This window comes from Lissotriton helveticus, chromosome 12 (genome assembly GCF_964261635.1).
Source record: "Lissotriton helveticus chromosome 12, aLisHel1.1, whole genome shotgun sequence".
Taxonomy (NCBI): domain Eukaryota; kingdom Metazoa; phylum Chordata; class Amphibia; order Caudata; family Salamandridae; genus Lissotriton; species Lissotriton helveticus.
This window is the reverse complement of record NC_136073.1, coordinates 827452159-827468392: the sequence shown is the minus strand read 5'-3', so window position 1 is coordinate 827468392 and position 16234 is coordinate 827452159. Positions and strand designations below refer to the sequence as shown.

The following is a 16234-nucleotide window of genomic DNA, read 5'->3' as shown; positions in this document are numbered from 1 at the left end:
CCGTCCCTGTACTTCGGTACCTCGGCTGGTAGTGGAGGGGGTGGACCAAAACCTTGACCCACAAAAGTTGTGTATACAAACATAAAAAGCAAACAACTGTGTTTTTACCATATATTTTCTGTACGTATAGAATGCTAAATGATCATGTATTGGAAAACATCCATAAGCGTGGAAACTTGAAGTTTCTCAACCCATAAAAAAAATGAAATCATGTTTTTAATTATGCACATTTCACTACATTACTTTGGTAATATCACTCATGTGAATAGCACGTTCAAAGATGGCCACCATGATTCGTACACTTAGGGGCCGATTCTGATTCGGTAAACCAATCGTACGACCAAATCGAATCCGTAGCCCTTTGCGTAAGACTTGTACAATTCCGTCTGAATCGCGTAATACAATTTGTTTGAAAAAAATTCGACCGAATCGTTGCGAACCGTACAAAAAGCATGGGAAAATCCGTACGACACGGACCCTCACAGTGAACCGTATGAATCGTAAACATGTTGTACGACCCGACAAGTATGATCCGGACCGGGGAATAAGAACGCGATTCTTTCGGAAAATGTCGCTTATGAGCGATTCGTACGGAGAGCCACACAATCACATAATCACTGTACCCCTGCAATCATGGGGGTGTACGCACCGTACCCCACCGCACCGTACACCTGCAATCATGGGGGGTGTATGCACCGTACCCCTATGCACCTTACCCCTGCAATCATGGGGGGTGTACGCACAGTACCCCTACGCACAGTACCCCTGCAATCATGGGGTGTACGCACCGTACCCGGGGAGGTCAGTTTCTAACGCGGTTCGAGTAGACATCTGCTTTTCCGGACATTTTGAGCTCCCGTAGAAAAAGAGTTGTATGGAGTGTTGACGAGACGAATCGTACTTGCTGGGTCGGAAAATGCTGCTTCGATCCGTATGGACGTCGCGTACTGCGTATGATTCATACGGAGATCTGCTTTGGGTCCGAATCGTACTTCATCGTACGTACGGGGATGTTTAAGGGTATGATTCGTACGGGAAATATGCTCCAAACGGCTATTTGTAAGGGATTTTACCAAATCAGAATCGGCCCCTTAATGGTGCATAAGTTCATCTTTGATGTTTAGTGACAACACGTGATGTATTGCTATTTTAAATACTTTCTTGAAGCACAGAGAAACTGACATTGAGGAAGCCGTAAGGCGAAACGTGTCTGTCAGGGGGGTCTAAACAATAAACATTCAGCTTGAATAACTTTCCGTGTGTGCTGTCCGCTTTTGGCTCCGAATGCGTATGCCTAATTTTTCGATATATATATATATATATATATATATATATATATATATATATATATATATATATATATATTGTTCACCACACACCCACTTGCCTTTCAGAGGGCACACACAGCTTGCCTGCCAACCGGCATCACATAATCCAACTCGCCCCCAGATTCTGGTTTGTTTTAATTGCCCGACGCGTTTTCCAGGATGAAAATTATTTCAAAATGCCAAACAGCAACATACCCATCATACCTTGTTGGAATTCCTGAATCTTCGACAAGCTAACCCGGGATGCAGGAAGAAATATGAGACCACAAATTATTCAACGGATTAAGCATAATCACCCTAACCTGTTCTTTTAACCACAGAACCTTTCAGGATAAATTATTGAAAAACCATCCACTATTTGGTTTATAACACCCCAAAGGTATGATGTTTCACTTTGTACTTTACTAGTGCTCACCATTTTAAGAGCATTTCTCTGAATTCAGATGTGAATCGGGGTTCTGAATCTTTCTGTATTGATTTCTGTAAACATCAATTGAAATGTAGATGATTCCATTTTATTTTCATCCAAATTCATTGGAATTTTCCCCCCAGTTTTTTCAATGCCTCTTTCACATCATTATTTCTGACACTGTACACAAATGGGTTGAGCATTGGGATCACCATGGTGTAGATTACACTTATGCCCATATCCTTCTCTGGGGAGTAGGCCGAGGATGGCCGAATGTATGTAAAAAGCACAGGCCCATAGCACAAGACAACACAAGTGAGGTGAGAGAAGCAGGTGGAAAATGCTTTCCTCCTTCCATCAGAGGACTTGATTTTCAAGATAACTACAGCAATTAGAACATAGGATACAAGATTACATAACAGCGGGGTTAGCAAAATTACAGTAGTCTCTGTGAAGAGTACAAGCTCGTTAACGGAGGTGTCTGAACACGACAGCTTCAAAAGAGGTGGGAGGTCACAAAAGTAGTGCTGCAGTTCCTTTCCATCACAATAGAGTAACTTGGAGGCCAAGACACTGTGCACTGAAGCGTGAAGCGAGACGATCACCCAGGCACAAAGGACCAGTGTTATACAGACTCTCTTTCCCATCACCTGTGGATAATGTAGAGGGTGACATATTGCCATGAATCGGTCAAAGCCCATGATACCCAATACAAAACTGTCCATATTGGCAAGAGCTAGAAAGAAATGCAACTGAGTAATGCACAAAGGAAAGGAAATTGCTTTCGTCACTGACAATAGGTCCACCAATAGTTTGGGAACTATCAACGATGTGAAACAGATGTCCACCAAGGCCAGGATGCTCAGAAAGAAGTACATGGGTGTGTGGAGTCTGGAATCCATTACTATAACAATGAAGATTGTCAAATTTCCAACCAAGATGAGTATATATACAGCAAGGAAGACAAAAAATAGGATAAGCTGCTGCTCTGGATGACTGGAGAAGCCAAGGAAGATAAATTCTTTGACAACACTCATGTTTCCTCTCTCCATTTTGGGATTTATCTGGAATGAAAAAAATTGTATTTAATTTATTGACCAACTTAAGGATGGGTCTTCAGACAGACAGTGCTTCACCCTCATTTCTCCCCTCATTTTCTTTCAATTACATACTGGTGTAGGATTCCAGATGTCAATCCAGCACCAATTCAATTTTTCACTTTTCCAATTTTAGATCTGAAGGATCTGGCAGAGTGAAGCCAGCACGGTGCCTATCATATGTATTCTAAAATGAAAGCACTAGAAAAATAGGCAAAGGTTACAATATCCTACTATTCAGGAAATCCTTGAAGTCTCATTTCATACGACAGACATTTATCATTAGCTGGGTCCGGTGGCTCAGTGGACTGATTCGTCCACTGCAGGGGCCTGTGTTTCACCTCATGGTCACTTATTACTGCTCATTAGATAGGCCTATGCAAAGGATGACTGGTCACTTTTCAGTTACTTATTGCTGTATTTGGTTATTACATCGACACTAATCTGGTGAAACCTTTGCCAGACAGGTTTTACATGTGCAAAAATGTAAAAAGTATGAAGTATACTATCTAAAAATGTGCTGCATTATGTTGCACAATTTGCAATTACTTGACGCATAATTCCGTCAACATTGTTCAATAATTTGGTCCTCCCATGCCGCATAAATCCAGTGGCCCAGCCTGTTAACCCATCTCTTCCTCTCTCACTCCCGCTCTCTTTACCTCTCTCTCACTCTGTAACCATATCCTATAATACACTCTGAAGCTAGCCCTGTGATCTATAGAAAGAATTCAAAAAGTTTCTGTGAGGGACTGTCATGTTTTTTTTCTAATTCCCATTCCAGTGTGATGGCAGTGTTGGGTTGTGTAAAGAGTGCACCCCACCATTTAGGTCCGCATTCGTGAATCAAAGATCAGGGTTTAGCCATTGGTGAATGTTAGGCTTGGAAGATATGTGATTGTTTTTGGATGTGAACTAATCAATTTTTAAAGTATCACACTACGCACACCACATTTGATATGTTTCCAATATATGTCTCTGCGTTTTTGCCTGCATTTTACTCCTTGAGCTGAACACCAGTAAATTTAGTTTTTTTGTTAATATCACTATTGATGAAGACACTAGAGATGGTCGTCTATAAGACTCAGAGACTGCTACATCTCTTGCAAATTATTCCACGCAACGTCAGGTAAACCGTACTGAATACCATAAAAGTAAGAACCTTACTGAATACTATAAAAGCAAATCCTTACTGAATACCATTAAAGTAAGAGCAAAGAAACAGAAAGTGTTGATGAATTATGTGCCAAGAGTAAGAGGTGTGTAAAAAGAAGAAAATGAAGAGGGTTACTGATCGAAGTCAAGTGAAACAATAGTAACGGTAGAATGAGAGGTATATCTGGGTCTTTTTGTTGTATTCTCATCATTTCTATTCTGTTGTATTGCTTTAAGACCCACATTCTATGTTTCTGATGTCACATGTCTCTGTATTCTGTCTTGTCAGTTAGCTCCCTGCTTTCTGATGGGGACACCAGTTAATCTCTGTAGTTCTTAATAAATATCTTATATTCATCTACCTGGACCATTATCATCATTTACAACACATGGCGACGATGAGCAGAAGGAGCTAAACAACTACAGAGGGAGAGGAAGACTCCACTGGTGAGAAAAGAACCACGCAAACTCTCTTGGTTAAAATTTTCAACTAGTAGGGAAGTTGAGAACCAGTTACTGCTACCAAGAAGAGGAAATGCAAAGCTGAAGAAGGAAGAAAGAAAAAGAGAAAGAAATTGTACTCAAAAAAGAGTGAGATACAAGAACTATACTTCAACTGAAGGGAAATTTCCAACTGAAAGAACTGTCAGTGAAGCGCAGCGATTATTGCTACGTGATCCCATGTATGTTTGCCTAGACAAATAGACTCATGCTTGCCAAGACGAGAAGATTGTCGCTATGAGATGAAGAAACTGAAGTTTCTCTGACGTGCCAAGTGTGCCTCCAGACAACCGGTGAGTCTAGACTTTGATGTTTTCACTTTGCTGGGATTAAAATTGCGGCGAAATCGTGACAACACGGACAATAGCTTGGAAATAGTACGGATGTCTATGCAAACATGGTGAACCACGCTGTTGGCTATGGCGTCTCTGAGGTTCACATACAACCCGAGTAAAATCACAGAGCCGCTTTAACCAAGCACGGCATTTTTTGAAAGTCCACACAATCGCTGCTGCACGTGAGTACTCACAGTTGGAACTATCCTTCTCCGCAGCTTCCTCGGAACCGTGTTGTTCTTCTCGCTCACAGCTGAACGTGCAAGAATCAACGTCATCACCGTAAATGACGGAACGACGTTACGTATTGGCCATTTTGTGTATTACACGTTACCAAGCAACCAATTCATCTATCGGAGCGGCAGAAGCAGCAAATCGTCCCTAATTAAAGGCAAAACAGTGTTCTCTCTACAAGTAGGCGACCTGTATAGAGCGGCATAAGCAGCAAATCGTGTCAAATTAAAGACAAAATAGTGTTCTCTCTACAAGTAAGCTACCTGCATTTACTTGTGTTTTTATCATGCTTCATTGAAACAGTGTACAATATAAAGACACTACGAGAGTGTAATATTCACGAAAGACTATCACAAGTGAGCGACCTGCAATTGTTTGTTTATCATACCTCATTGAAACAGGGTACAATATAAAGAAAATACGAGGGTGTAATATTCACGAAAGAACCAGTACCATGGAGAACCTTAACGTTATTACACCGCCAATGTTCCTACAGTCAGCTGGAGATCCACCCATTGAATGGGATGAATGGATCGATATCTTTGAAAATTACATAGAGGCACTTGATGGGAAGGATTTCAGCGCTACTAGAAAGAAAGCTCTTTTATTAAGCGCTCTAGGAAACGAGGGACAGCACTCTTTTAAGTACTTGCCAGTAGGTCTGAACCAAGATGGTAGGACATTGTCCAATGTATATACTGAGGCAAAAGCGAGGATGAAGAAACAATATTCAAAAGAAGTAAATATTGTCATGGCGAGACACAAGTTTTACACTCAACCGCAGAGAGCAGAGGAATGTGTGGATCAATTTGTAACCAGATTACGTGAATTGTCCATTAAATGTAATTTTGGAGAAATAAGGGACAAAATGATAAGAGATCAGCTGATAGTACAGTGTAGGAACAAGAAAATGCAAGAAAAATTATGGGCAGCAAAGAATCCCACTCTACAGACAGCTATTGACATAGCCAAAGTAGTTGAAGAATCTAATGCGTGTATGAAAGAGATGGAAAAAAGGACGGTGTAAAAGAGAATGGTCATGGGAATGGTGTTTCTTGTGTGGAACAGGAGGAAGTTGCGGCTGTAAATAGAAAAAGCGTAGACACGGGAGAAAAGAGCACCAAGAGATATGGTAGTGGGTTTCCAAGTACCGAGAGGAATAGATTCAAAGCAAAAATGTGCGGTAGGTGTGGTAGCACATTTCATACCTCGGATTACAAGAGATGCTTTGCCCTAGACAAAGTATGTAGGAAGTGTGGGAGAAAAGGCCATTTCTTTAAAATGTGTAAAGGGATGATTGGAGAAGAAGTAGCGGTGGTGGAAAAGAGAGAAGTGATGAGAGATGACACTGGGGTTGAGGGCACCAATAAATTATTGTGCTTGGGTGGACAGAACATAAGTAAAGGAGAACCTGGCAGGAGGCAAAGACCCAAAGCCCAATTCCTTATTGATAAAATGGAAGTCCAGTTAATGGTTGACCCAGGGTCGTTCTGGACCATTATTCCAAAAGATATGTACTTAGAGAATTGGAAAAGCGTACAGTTATTGACTAGTGATATTAGTCCTTGTGGATATCAAGGGGAAAGTATAGTGTTATTAGGATACATGGTGTGTGAAATATCTTTCAAAGATCGTTTCACGACAGGGAAAGTTTACGTAGCAGAGTCAGGTCCTGCAATTTTAGGTTGGGAACAACAGTACGATCTCAGTATAGTTATCAATCCCAGGGCTGTACCACAAGTGATGGTGGTAGACAGCATAACAACTGAGTCGATAGTTAAAGGAATGTCAAGTTTGTTTGATGAACACATCGGGAAATTGAAAGGTTATGTACACAAAATTGTACTGCGTGATGGTGCCATACCGGTACAACACAGGGTCAGGAAGGTTCCGTTCATTGCGCGTGAAGAGGTCAAGAAGATGCTTAAGGAGATGTTAGATCAGGGAGTGATAGAACAAATTGAAACATCGCCCTGGATTTCTCCAGTCGTTATCACGACCAAACCTGACGGAAGTTTCAGATTCTGTGTGGACCTTCGCACATTGAACCAGAACATCGTTGTAGACAATTTTCCATTACCAAATATCAATGAGTTGGTCTTGTCACTAAAGGGTGGAAAGTATTTTTCTAAGTTAGATCTCCGCAATGCTTACCACCAAATTAAATTGCATCAAGACTCTAAAGCGCTGACTGCTTTCATAACCACTGAAGGGATTTATCAGTTCACTTGCATGCCTTTTGGACTCGCATCTGCAGCAGGAGTCTTTCAACGAATGATGGGTGCTGTGTTAAAGGGAGTGAACAAAGTTGTTTACTTCCAGGATGATGTTTTAATCTTCGGAGAGACTGTAGAGGAACATAATCTTATATTGAAGACTGTTTTGGAAAGAATGGAACAGGCAGGGTTGACATTGAAGAAAGAGAAGTGTAAGTTTGCAGTAGAAGAAGTGGAATACCTTGGCTATACATTATCTGTTAATGGGGTTAGACCAAAAAGGGATTTGTTAGAATCCATCAGAAATGCACCAGTCCCATGTGACAAAGATCAGTTGAGGTCTTTTCTTGGCCTCATCGAGTATTATGCGAAATTTGTAAAAGATTTTGCAGGGAAAACCGAGAAGATTAAGATTCTTTTGAGAAAAGGGTACAAGTTTGTGTGGGATCTGGAACAGGACAATTGTTTTCAAGAAATCAAGAGAGAGATATGTGAGGCTGGTATCTTGACACCGTTTGACACCAATCGTAAGTCTGTTTTAACAGTGGATGCAAGTGCTGTAGGTGTCGGTGCAGTGCTAGCACAAATGCATGATTCCGGCTTGAAGACTGTTGCCTTTGCGTCAAGAACTCTCACAACCACAGAAAGAAATTATTCTATTATAGAACGAGAGGCCCTTGCTGCGGCATGGGGTTGCGAGTATTATAGAATGTATTTGTGGGGGGTTCAAATTTACACTGTTAACGGACCACAAACCTTTGGTTAAGATCTTATCACCTGGTGGGGCTGGGAAAGGATCAGCGAGGTTGGCCAGACTAACTGCAAGAATCCAAGAATATTTGTACACTGTGGAATATATTCCTGGTTGGAAGAACTGCCAAGCTGATGGTCGTTCCAGACTTCCACTACCCTGGGAAATAGTAGATAAACCAGGAGTGGATTCACTCAATTCAGAAGGGTCTGTGGCAGCTGTGGATGAGCTAGTAGAGATGTGTGCTGGGGCGATTAGTAGGAGTTGGTGGAATGCCTCTATGGTGAAGGATGAGGTGTTGAAAGGGGTGAAAGACCTTATTGTAAAGGGTTCAAGGAGAGAGAGTTGTGTATCTCCTGCTCTTCGTCCATATTTAAAGGTGTTGGAAGATTTGTCTATTTTGGACAATGAGGGTTTGGTCATCCTGAAAGAAGATAAGTTCATCCCGCCACAGGAGGTGAGGTTCGCCTTATTCAAATTGGCTCATGAGGGTCACCTAGGACAGTCTCTCACTAAAAGAAGAGTGAGGGAGCACTTTTGGTGGCCAGGCATGGACCTCGAGATTTCTGACTGGTTGGAAAGATGTTCTGATTGCATGGAAAGTGAGAAGAGGCTTAAGGTGGGTAGTCAGAATGGTTGTGGTAAAATTGAAGACCCAGGGTGTCCATGGCACACCATATGTCTTGATTTTATTGGGCCCTTTTATCAGTTGAGTCAAGATATGAGATTTGGTTTGGTGGTTGTAGATGTTTCATCAAAGTGGTTGGTAGTCAAATTCATGAAGGAAATCACCACCAGCAGCACTATCATTGCATTGAAGGACATTTTCAGAGAAGAGGGTTTTCCTATAAGGATTATCACAGATAATGGAACGCAATTGACTACCGCACAAATGGCTAGTTTTTTAAAGGAATGTGGCATTACACATTCACGAACTTCACTTTACAACCCACAGGGTAATGGCATTGTTGAGAGGGCGAACCGTATGGTCAAAGGCGCGATTCAAATGGCCCTCTCATCTAAAGCCAATGTGAGAGAATTAGTTAATGACCTGGTTTGGGCCTATAGAACAACTGAGAATGGTGTGACAGGGGAAATTCCCTTTTGCATGATGAGAGGACGTTCGGCTGGTACCAAACTAGTTGCTGCATGGATGAAGGAGTGTTTGGGTACTGGAGTGTTTGAGAAACACGAAAGTGGAGAGGGGTTGGACAAGCTGGAAAGCGGGAAGGTGTCAGGGAGTCAATGCAAAATATCGGTGAATGATTGGGTGAAAGTGAAACCAGGAAGAGTTGGCGTCGGGTTGACGAAGTTTAGGGGTCCGTTTAAAGTTAAGTCTGTTCATAAAAGATTTGTAACTTTATTTAATGGTGAGTGTTGGAACTTGAGGCGGGTAGCATTGTATAAGAAAGCTGAAAAGGCGGTTAAGTTGCCTCAGTCTAACCGTGTGTCAGAACCAGTCAATAGGAATTCTGCTGATACTGGTAGAGGTCAGAGGGAAAGAAGGCCTCCTAGTTACTTACGAGATTTTGTTTCATATTGATGCAGGTTTTGTATCGAGGGACATGAGTTCTGTTTTTTTAATTTCATTTCTGTTTTTTTTATTCTGTTATATATGCGAAGGAGAGAGGATATGTTGTATTCTCATCATTTCTATTCTGTTGTATTGCTTTAAGACCCACATTCTATGTTTCTGATGTCACATGTCTCTGTATTCTGTCTTGTCAGTTAGCTCCCTGCTTTCTGATGGGGACACCAGTTAATCTCTGTAGTTCTTAATAAATATCTTATATTCATCTACCTGGACCATTATCATCATTTACAACACTTTTCTTTAGCACAGTCTACAGAACATAGGTGGCCTCCTTCTCTTTTCACGTAAAATTGGTGTTCATGCATGGAGCGGTTCACTGACAAAATATTGTGATAAAAAATATTATTGACAAAAATATTGTGTCAAAAATATTGCTTACTACAAGATCGTGCTTCTATACTTATAATGGTAAGTACCAAAATATCGGGAAAAAGTGACACTAATATCTTCCATAAATATACAAAAATAATGTTTAAAAAATAGATTATAATTGTAGTAAAAGTTAAATATTTTAATATATACATTTTATATAATATAAATTAAATAGGTTCCACTAATGTTTAATACTACATATAAATAATACTTATATATACATATACATGTGTTTTTGTTTATTTAAATACGTATATACATATATAGAGAAACATAATTCTTTAAAAAAATTATTATTTAACCTTATATTACTAAACATGAGGAAGAGATTATCCTTAAAAAACAAAAACAGATTCGATTACATCAGAAAAAAACATAAAAACTTCACACAGCTTTCCTTCCCTCCAAACTGGTGATACAGTGGAATCCCCAAGTGACTTCAGTGAAAGTGAGGTCTCTGAAGATATCACCAGCGACCCAACAGAAAATATTGTATCAAAACCTGGAAATATTTGGGAGGATTTTCGCCTTCTCAACCAAGAAAAATCAACAAAATTGGCAGTAGGATTGGGGTCATGGCAGGGGAAGAGGACAAGGAGAAAAAGGCAGAGGCAGAGGAAAAGGAGAAGCATCAACAAAATAAACAAGAGAGATGGATGGAGCATAAGCGCTGGCAACCCCCATAGGAATATATGCAACGGGAAAGAAGGCGGGACAATGAAGGTGTGCAACAATGTTGTAAATGTATCTACCTGTCCAGTTACACACACTGAAACCAAGGTTCTGATGCTAGGACTTTTCTTCTACCCTGTACTTTTCTTCAACTATGCACAGTGTAGTATAGGTCTCTTTCATTTTATAAGAAAACTCAAACTGCATAAATGGCATAAGTTAAAAGTGAAAGAAATTTCACCTAGGATTAATAGACCAAAGAGAGTAGCCTGAGAATTGAGAGTAGCCTGAGAATTGGGGACATTGATACTGATTCACTCAATCAGAATCGAACCCTAACAGAGTTACATAAATTACAAATCTTTGAACCTTGAATCTAGGGGCATTGAACTAGGAGAAAACTGCTCTAGTAACATTAAGCCCAAATCAACGTTTAACCCCACCCTTACCCCATGTGCAATTGAGACACTAATCATTAAAGATTTTAAAAGCATGGCCAAGTAAACAAGATGGAAGTCGGACAACCTGTCAAAATCAGAAAGATTGGCGATAAAAACACTACAGGAGGACCACAAAATTGTCATTTGCCAATCTGATATGGGAGGCAATGTTGGGGTTCTAGATGTACAAGACTATCTAAAAGAGGGTATGCGACAATTGAGTTATTGAAAAGTCTAATAAGAGGTATTAAGAAATGCTGGTTGATTGGCATGAGCAGAGACCCATTGAGTGGGATAAATGCATCCTACTTAACAAATTCCCCAAAACAGCATTACTATACCTATTACCATATAATTTTATCTTCAATCAGTTTGTTATTGGATAATATGTCTGAGTACATAAACTACTTTCTACGATCCTGTGTAATAGCATTGCCTTCCTGTACACAGGATAGCAAAGATGTCTCACATAGGATATATGATGTTCCCTGAGAAAAGGATTACCTTCTGATCTCTCTGGATATGGCAAGCCTGTACACCAGCATTAGACAAAGTGATGAAGTGCAGCCTTGCAGACAGTTTTTGAGAGCCCGTTTAATCACATTTCTGTATCACACGCAAATGTTGATCTCTATGATTGAATTTTGCCTCAGGGACAATTCCTTCATGTTCAACAATTTATTTTTAAGACAGACAGAGGGTATGGTGATAGACACCTGTTTTGCTCCCAGCTACTCAAACTTCATGATGGGGTGGTGGAAACAGCAGGTGTCGAAAGCCCTGGATGACTACAGTACACATATTGTGCTGTGGTCACATTACATTGATGATTTGTTCAGCGTCTGGAGAGGGGGACAAGAACAGGCGTCCTCATTTGAATGACAACAAATATAATCAAAAGTTTGAAAGGAACATCACTAGAACATATGTAGAATTTCAGGACACACATATTTGGGTTGATGGCAATAAAATGACATCCAGACTACACAGAGCACTGCTGGCAATACTCTTTTATACACCCAGAGTAGCCACCCAAGAATGATCATAAACAGCATCCCTTATGGAGAGTTTCTTTGGGCTCACAGGAACTGTAGTTCAGAAGCTACTTTCCAAGAGGAGTGCAATCTGATGACTGAGAGTTTCAGAGAAAGAGGGTACAAAGAATATGCCCTCAAGAATGCCCTAGCTAAGGCTACATTTACTACTCCAATCCAAGTTAAATTGGGGACTATACACAAATAAAGGAAGGTAGGATTTATGCTTCTTTCAGTTTAATAATAAGAGGAGGAAGTATGTAAAAGAAATAAGCAATCTCAGAAGTACTGGGGAAAGAACCAATCTGAGAAGCACTGGGGAAAGTGCATTCATTGAAAAGGCAAGATTCACTGTTCTAACCCCAACCTAAATAAAATTGTCGAACGTTTACGTTAAAGAGCTGAGATTGGTATTCCACCAAATTGCAATATAAAATATTGTGGGATACAAATACCATTTAAAAAACATTGTGATGTCAAAACTATTGCTGAATAGAAGGTAAGAGTATTATGTTTTTATTTATTTTATATATTTTGTTAAGGTAGTTGTTCATATTATTGTTTTAGTTTATAGAGTTGTATAAAATATAGATTATTTTATTTGGTTTGGTAAACAATGGTTGTTTTAGTATTATAAGTTATTATTACTGTTTATCTGTGTTTAATTTGTATTAGTATAGTTTATAAAGTTTAATATAAATATTATTTTTTTATTTATTTAGAAATTGTTAATTTTAGAAGCAGGTTGGGATTGGTGTAGGAGGTTTTGAAACTGGAAATCATTGTTTTAATGTATTAATTTTTTAATGTAAATACATTTTTTATTGAAAACCACTTATGCAAATTAATGTATTCTTTTTTACTTAATTATTTGCTGAATTTGAATAAACTATTGCATGAGTGATCAGTATTTTTAATGTTGTTCATTTTATATTTAATAACACTTCTTATTTTAAATGTGTTTAATTATTAATTTAATACTAATATCTATTATTCTTATAATTGTATTTTATTTATGAATCGTAATTGTTTGTCTGTTTTTTTTAATGGTAATAGTGTTTTCTTTTGAAATAGTTTTTACATTTTTACGTTTTTATCTGTAATAATGTCTTTATTTACTTTTATTTGCATTTTATGTAATTAATAATATATATTGTTTTACATCTTTTAATTTATTTTGGTCTACAAAAGTTTTATTTAAAACATTTAGGAGTGAGAATAGTAAATGTGACCCATCCAAAGCATCCCCCTACTATGGCTTAGATTGGAGTGGCAATGTAAATCTTACACCCTCCCCTTATTAAGTTTGAACAGGATTAATACATTTTACACCACCAGAGAATAACACTTTCCCTACTGTTGTTCAGATTGGAGACAGAATAGTATATCTAACCCCTCCAAAGTCAAACACTTTTCCCACTTTTGCTAATGTTGGAGTTGGAATAGGAACTCTGACCCCTCCAAAGCTCAGCATTCTTTAATGTTTTGTTGAAGCAGGTATGGTACATTTGACCCTCCAAACACTTTCCCTCTTGCTGCTTAGATTGAAGTGGAAATATTATATCTGACCCTTCCTCAGTCCACCATTTTCCCTACTATAACTTAGGTTGCAGTGGGAAAAGCAAATATCACCCCTCCAAAGTCTATCACTTTTCCTACTGCTGCTTACGTTGGAGTGGAAAAAGTATATCTGACCACTCCAACATTCACAAATTTCCCTATGTTGTAGTGGCATTAGTAAATCTGATTTCTCCTAAGTCTAACACTTTCCCTACTTTTGCTTACGTTGGAGTACAAATAGCAAATTTGACACCTCTAAAGTTCAACACTTTCCATACTCTTGCTCAGATTGGAATGGGAAAAGTAAATCTGATGCCCCCATAGTTCAAAACTGTGCTCAAATTGGAGTGTTAGTGTTGGAGTTTCCCAATACTTTTTGGATGATATTTGTTCAACGATATTTTTGTTTATTAGACTGCCTTTAAGATCTACTAATGTAACTCCTGTTAAACTAATATTGTAGAAAATGGTCTTAAAAAAACGACATGCAAAATCTCAGAAATGCTTTAAATGTACTCAACAGAAAACAAATATATTTTTATAATTTAATTTCTATTAAAGCCAAAAAGACAATGCTTAAAAAAATTAAAAATAATTAAAATAAAAGTAACCTTAAAACACTTAAACAAAAAAACCTTCAAATTCTAATTGAACACCAATATTTAAATAAATGTAACTATTTTGACACATTTAGAATATGCATTAAAAAAATTACAATAGTAGAATTTATAAAACATTCTTACATCATTTTATGTTATGAACGATATTTACATAGTGCACTTGATGGTCCCTTGCACTAACAGAAAGATAGAGTGACTAATAACTGCAGACATTTTAAGCTTTTTTCAAAAGGGGGAATGAAAGAAGATTGATTTAAGGACAGAAGGCAGATTGTTTCATAGTTGGGAGGGCTAGGTGGAAAAAGATTTTTAAAATGCATAACAGTAATTAAAAATGAGGAGGCTATTTGCAACTTTGTAAAGGAGTGTAGTTAGTCAATTTAGAGCTTAAGGAATCAGGAAAAGTTGCATGGAAGTATTTATGGCCAAGGTTTATTTTATGAAATTGAAATAACTTTGTTGAGGACAGTCAAAAGCAGGGTGGGTGAGTAAAAAAGATTCACTCTACTGTTAGAACTCAATCTTCTGTGAAGGTCTAGATAGACAAGATGTAGTACAGGGAATCTTGATTTGTATCAGGGAAGTGGAATTCCTATAGCCCGACGCCTCAGACATATTGTTTGGGGTCAAGGGCAACAAGTTTTCATGTGTATTTTGTCCTTGAGACAAGTAGGCCCAACCCCCTACAGTACAAACCCTTTGGCTGCCAGGTTACAGTACCACAATGTGGATCAGGGAAAGGCATTGCCTCCAGTTAAGGTAATATTTGTGTCCATGTTTAATGCAGTTGAAACTCGAATTTATGGTTCATTAATGCAAAGGCTTTAATATTAGGGTGAGCGCTCTAAGTAAATGGAAACTCAGACTGCACTACTGACAGTTGTTAGTGTATAAAAATTTGTACACACATTTTCAATGTTTAGTAATATGAGGCTATGTATACTGCTCCCAGAATGCTCTCTGGTTAGATGCAAATATTTGCAGAAGCTTGAAAGCAAGATTGATGATTCTTTGCTTTCAAAATAAAATGTTCACATAAAAAAATGCAAAAACATTTAGCTAAACTACTGGAAAAATGTAGGTACCATTTCTTTGCAGCATCATTTAGTAACATGTGTTGACGTAACCTAGTATTTCCCAAAAAGAGTCATAATGGAATATACGTGTAACCAGTTTTGATAAGATTATGGAAAACATTCAAATAAACAAGCATTGGTAAAGCCAGTAGGTCAGAAATTGTTGGTCAGCCTTTTGGTTTTGTCAAAGCGTGACTTGTTTTGGCATGGTTTTTGTAAAACCTTATTAGTCTGGGAGCTGCAGAGCCCTCACCATTATAACACACTTTGGCAAAGAAAAATAGTTTTGGTCTCAAAAAGCACACATTGCACAGCAGTTCCTGGCACTGAATAAAACAACTGTGTGTCGATATGCTATTTGTGAAAGAACAGAATGCTGTCACTCACAATGAAGCTAGCTGATAGAGAGAAAGAGAGAGAAAGAAAAAATTGTAATAAACACAATAGGTGATGGTTAACTCCAGACCTAATTAGGGGCCCAGTTATTAAATAAAGTGCACCCATGTACTTGGATTAAGTGCAGATATATGACTTTTATGAATTCACAAGATTTTACAGAAGTAGGGCAAGAAATAGTACTCCTCGAAAGTATTTATGAACTGCATTTTAACATGAGCAAATGTGCAGGTGAAGATTTGCTCATGCGAAAATCTCAGTGTTTGCAAGTTTACTTTCCCCCCAACCACTTTTTTCACAAACCTGGAAGATATTTTATGACTGCCAGGAATAAATATCCAACCTTTCTCAGTATGGGAAAACATTAGAGAAGTCTTTGAAAACCATTCAAACATGCAAGTTAGTAGGTTTGCACAGACTCACAAGGGCATTCCAACCCTGGAA

At 38.5% G+C, this 16234-nt stretch overlaps 1 protein-coding gene across 1 annotated transcript; it reads right to left on the bottom strand.

Moving 5' to 3' along the window:
• Positions 1-1821: 1821 nt before the first annotated feature.
• Positions 1822-2789, bottom strand: LOC144799893 (olfactory receptor 1f45-like). The gene has a single exon (XM_078671502.1). The coding sequence runs from the start codon at positions 2787-2789 to the stop codon at positions 1860-1862; it is 930 nt and encodes a 309-aa protein (XP_078527628.1). The 3' UTR covers positions 1822-1859.
• Between the last annotated feature and the right edge of the window lie 13445 nt (positions 2790-16234).

Coding starts and splice junctions, on each gene's coding strand:
- LOC144799893 (XM_078671502.1), bottom strand. CDS start 2,789: ATGGAGAGAGGAAACATGAGTGTTGTCAAAGAATTTATCTTCCTTGGC.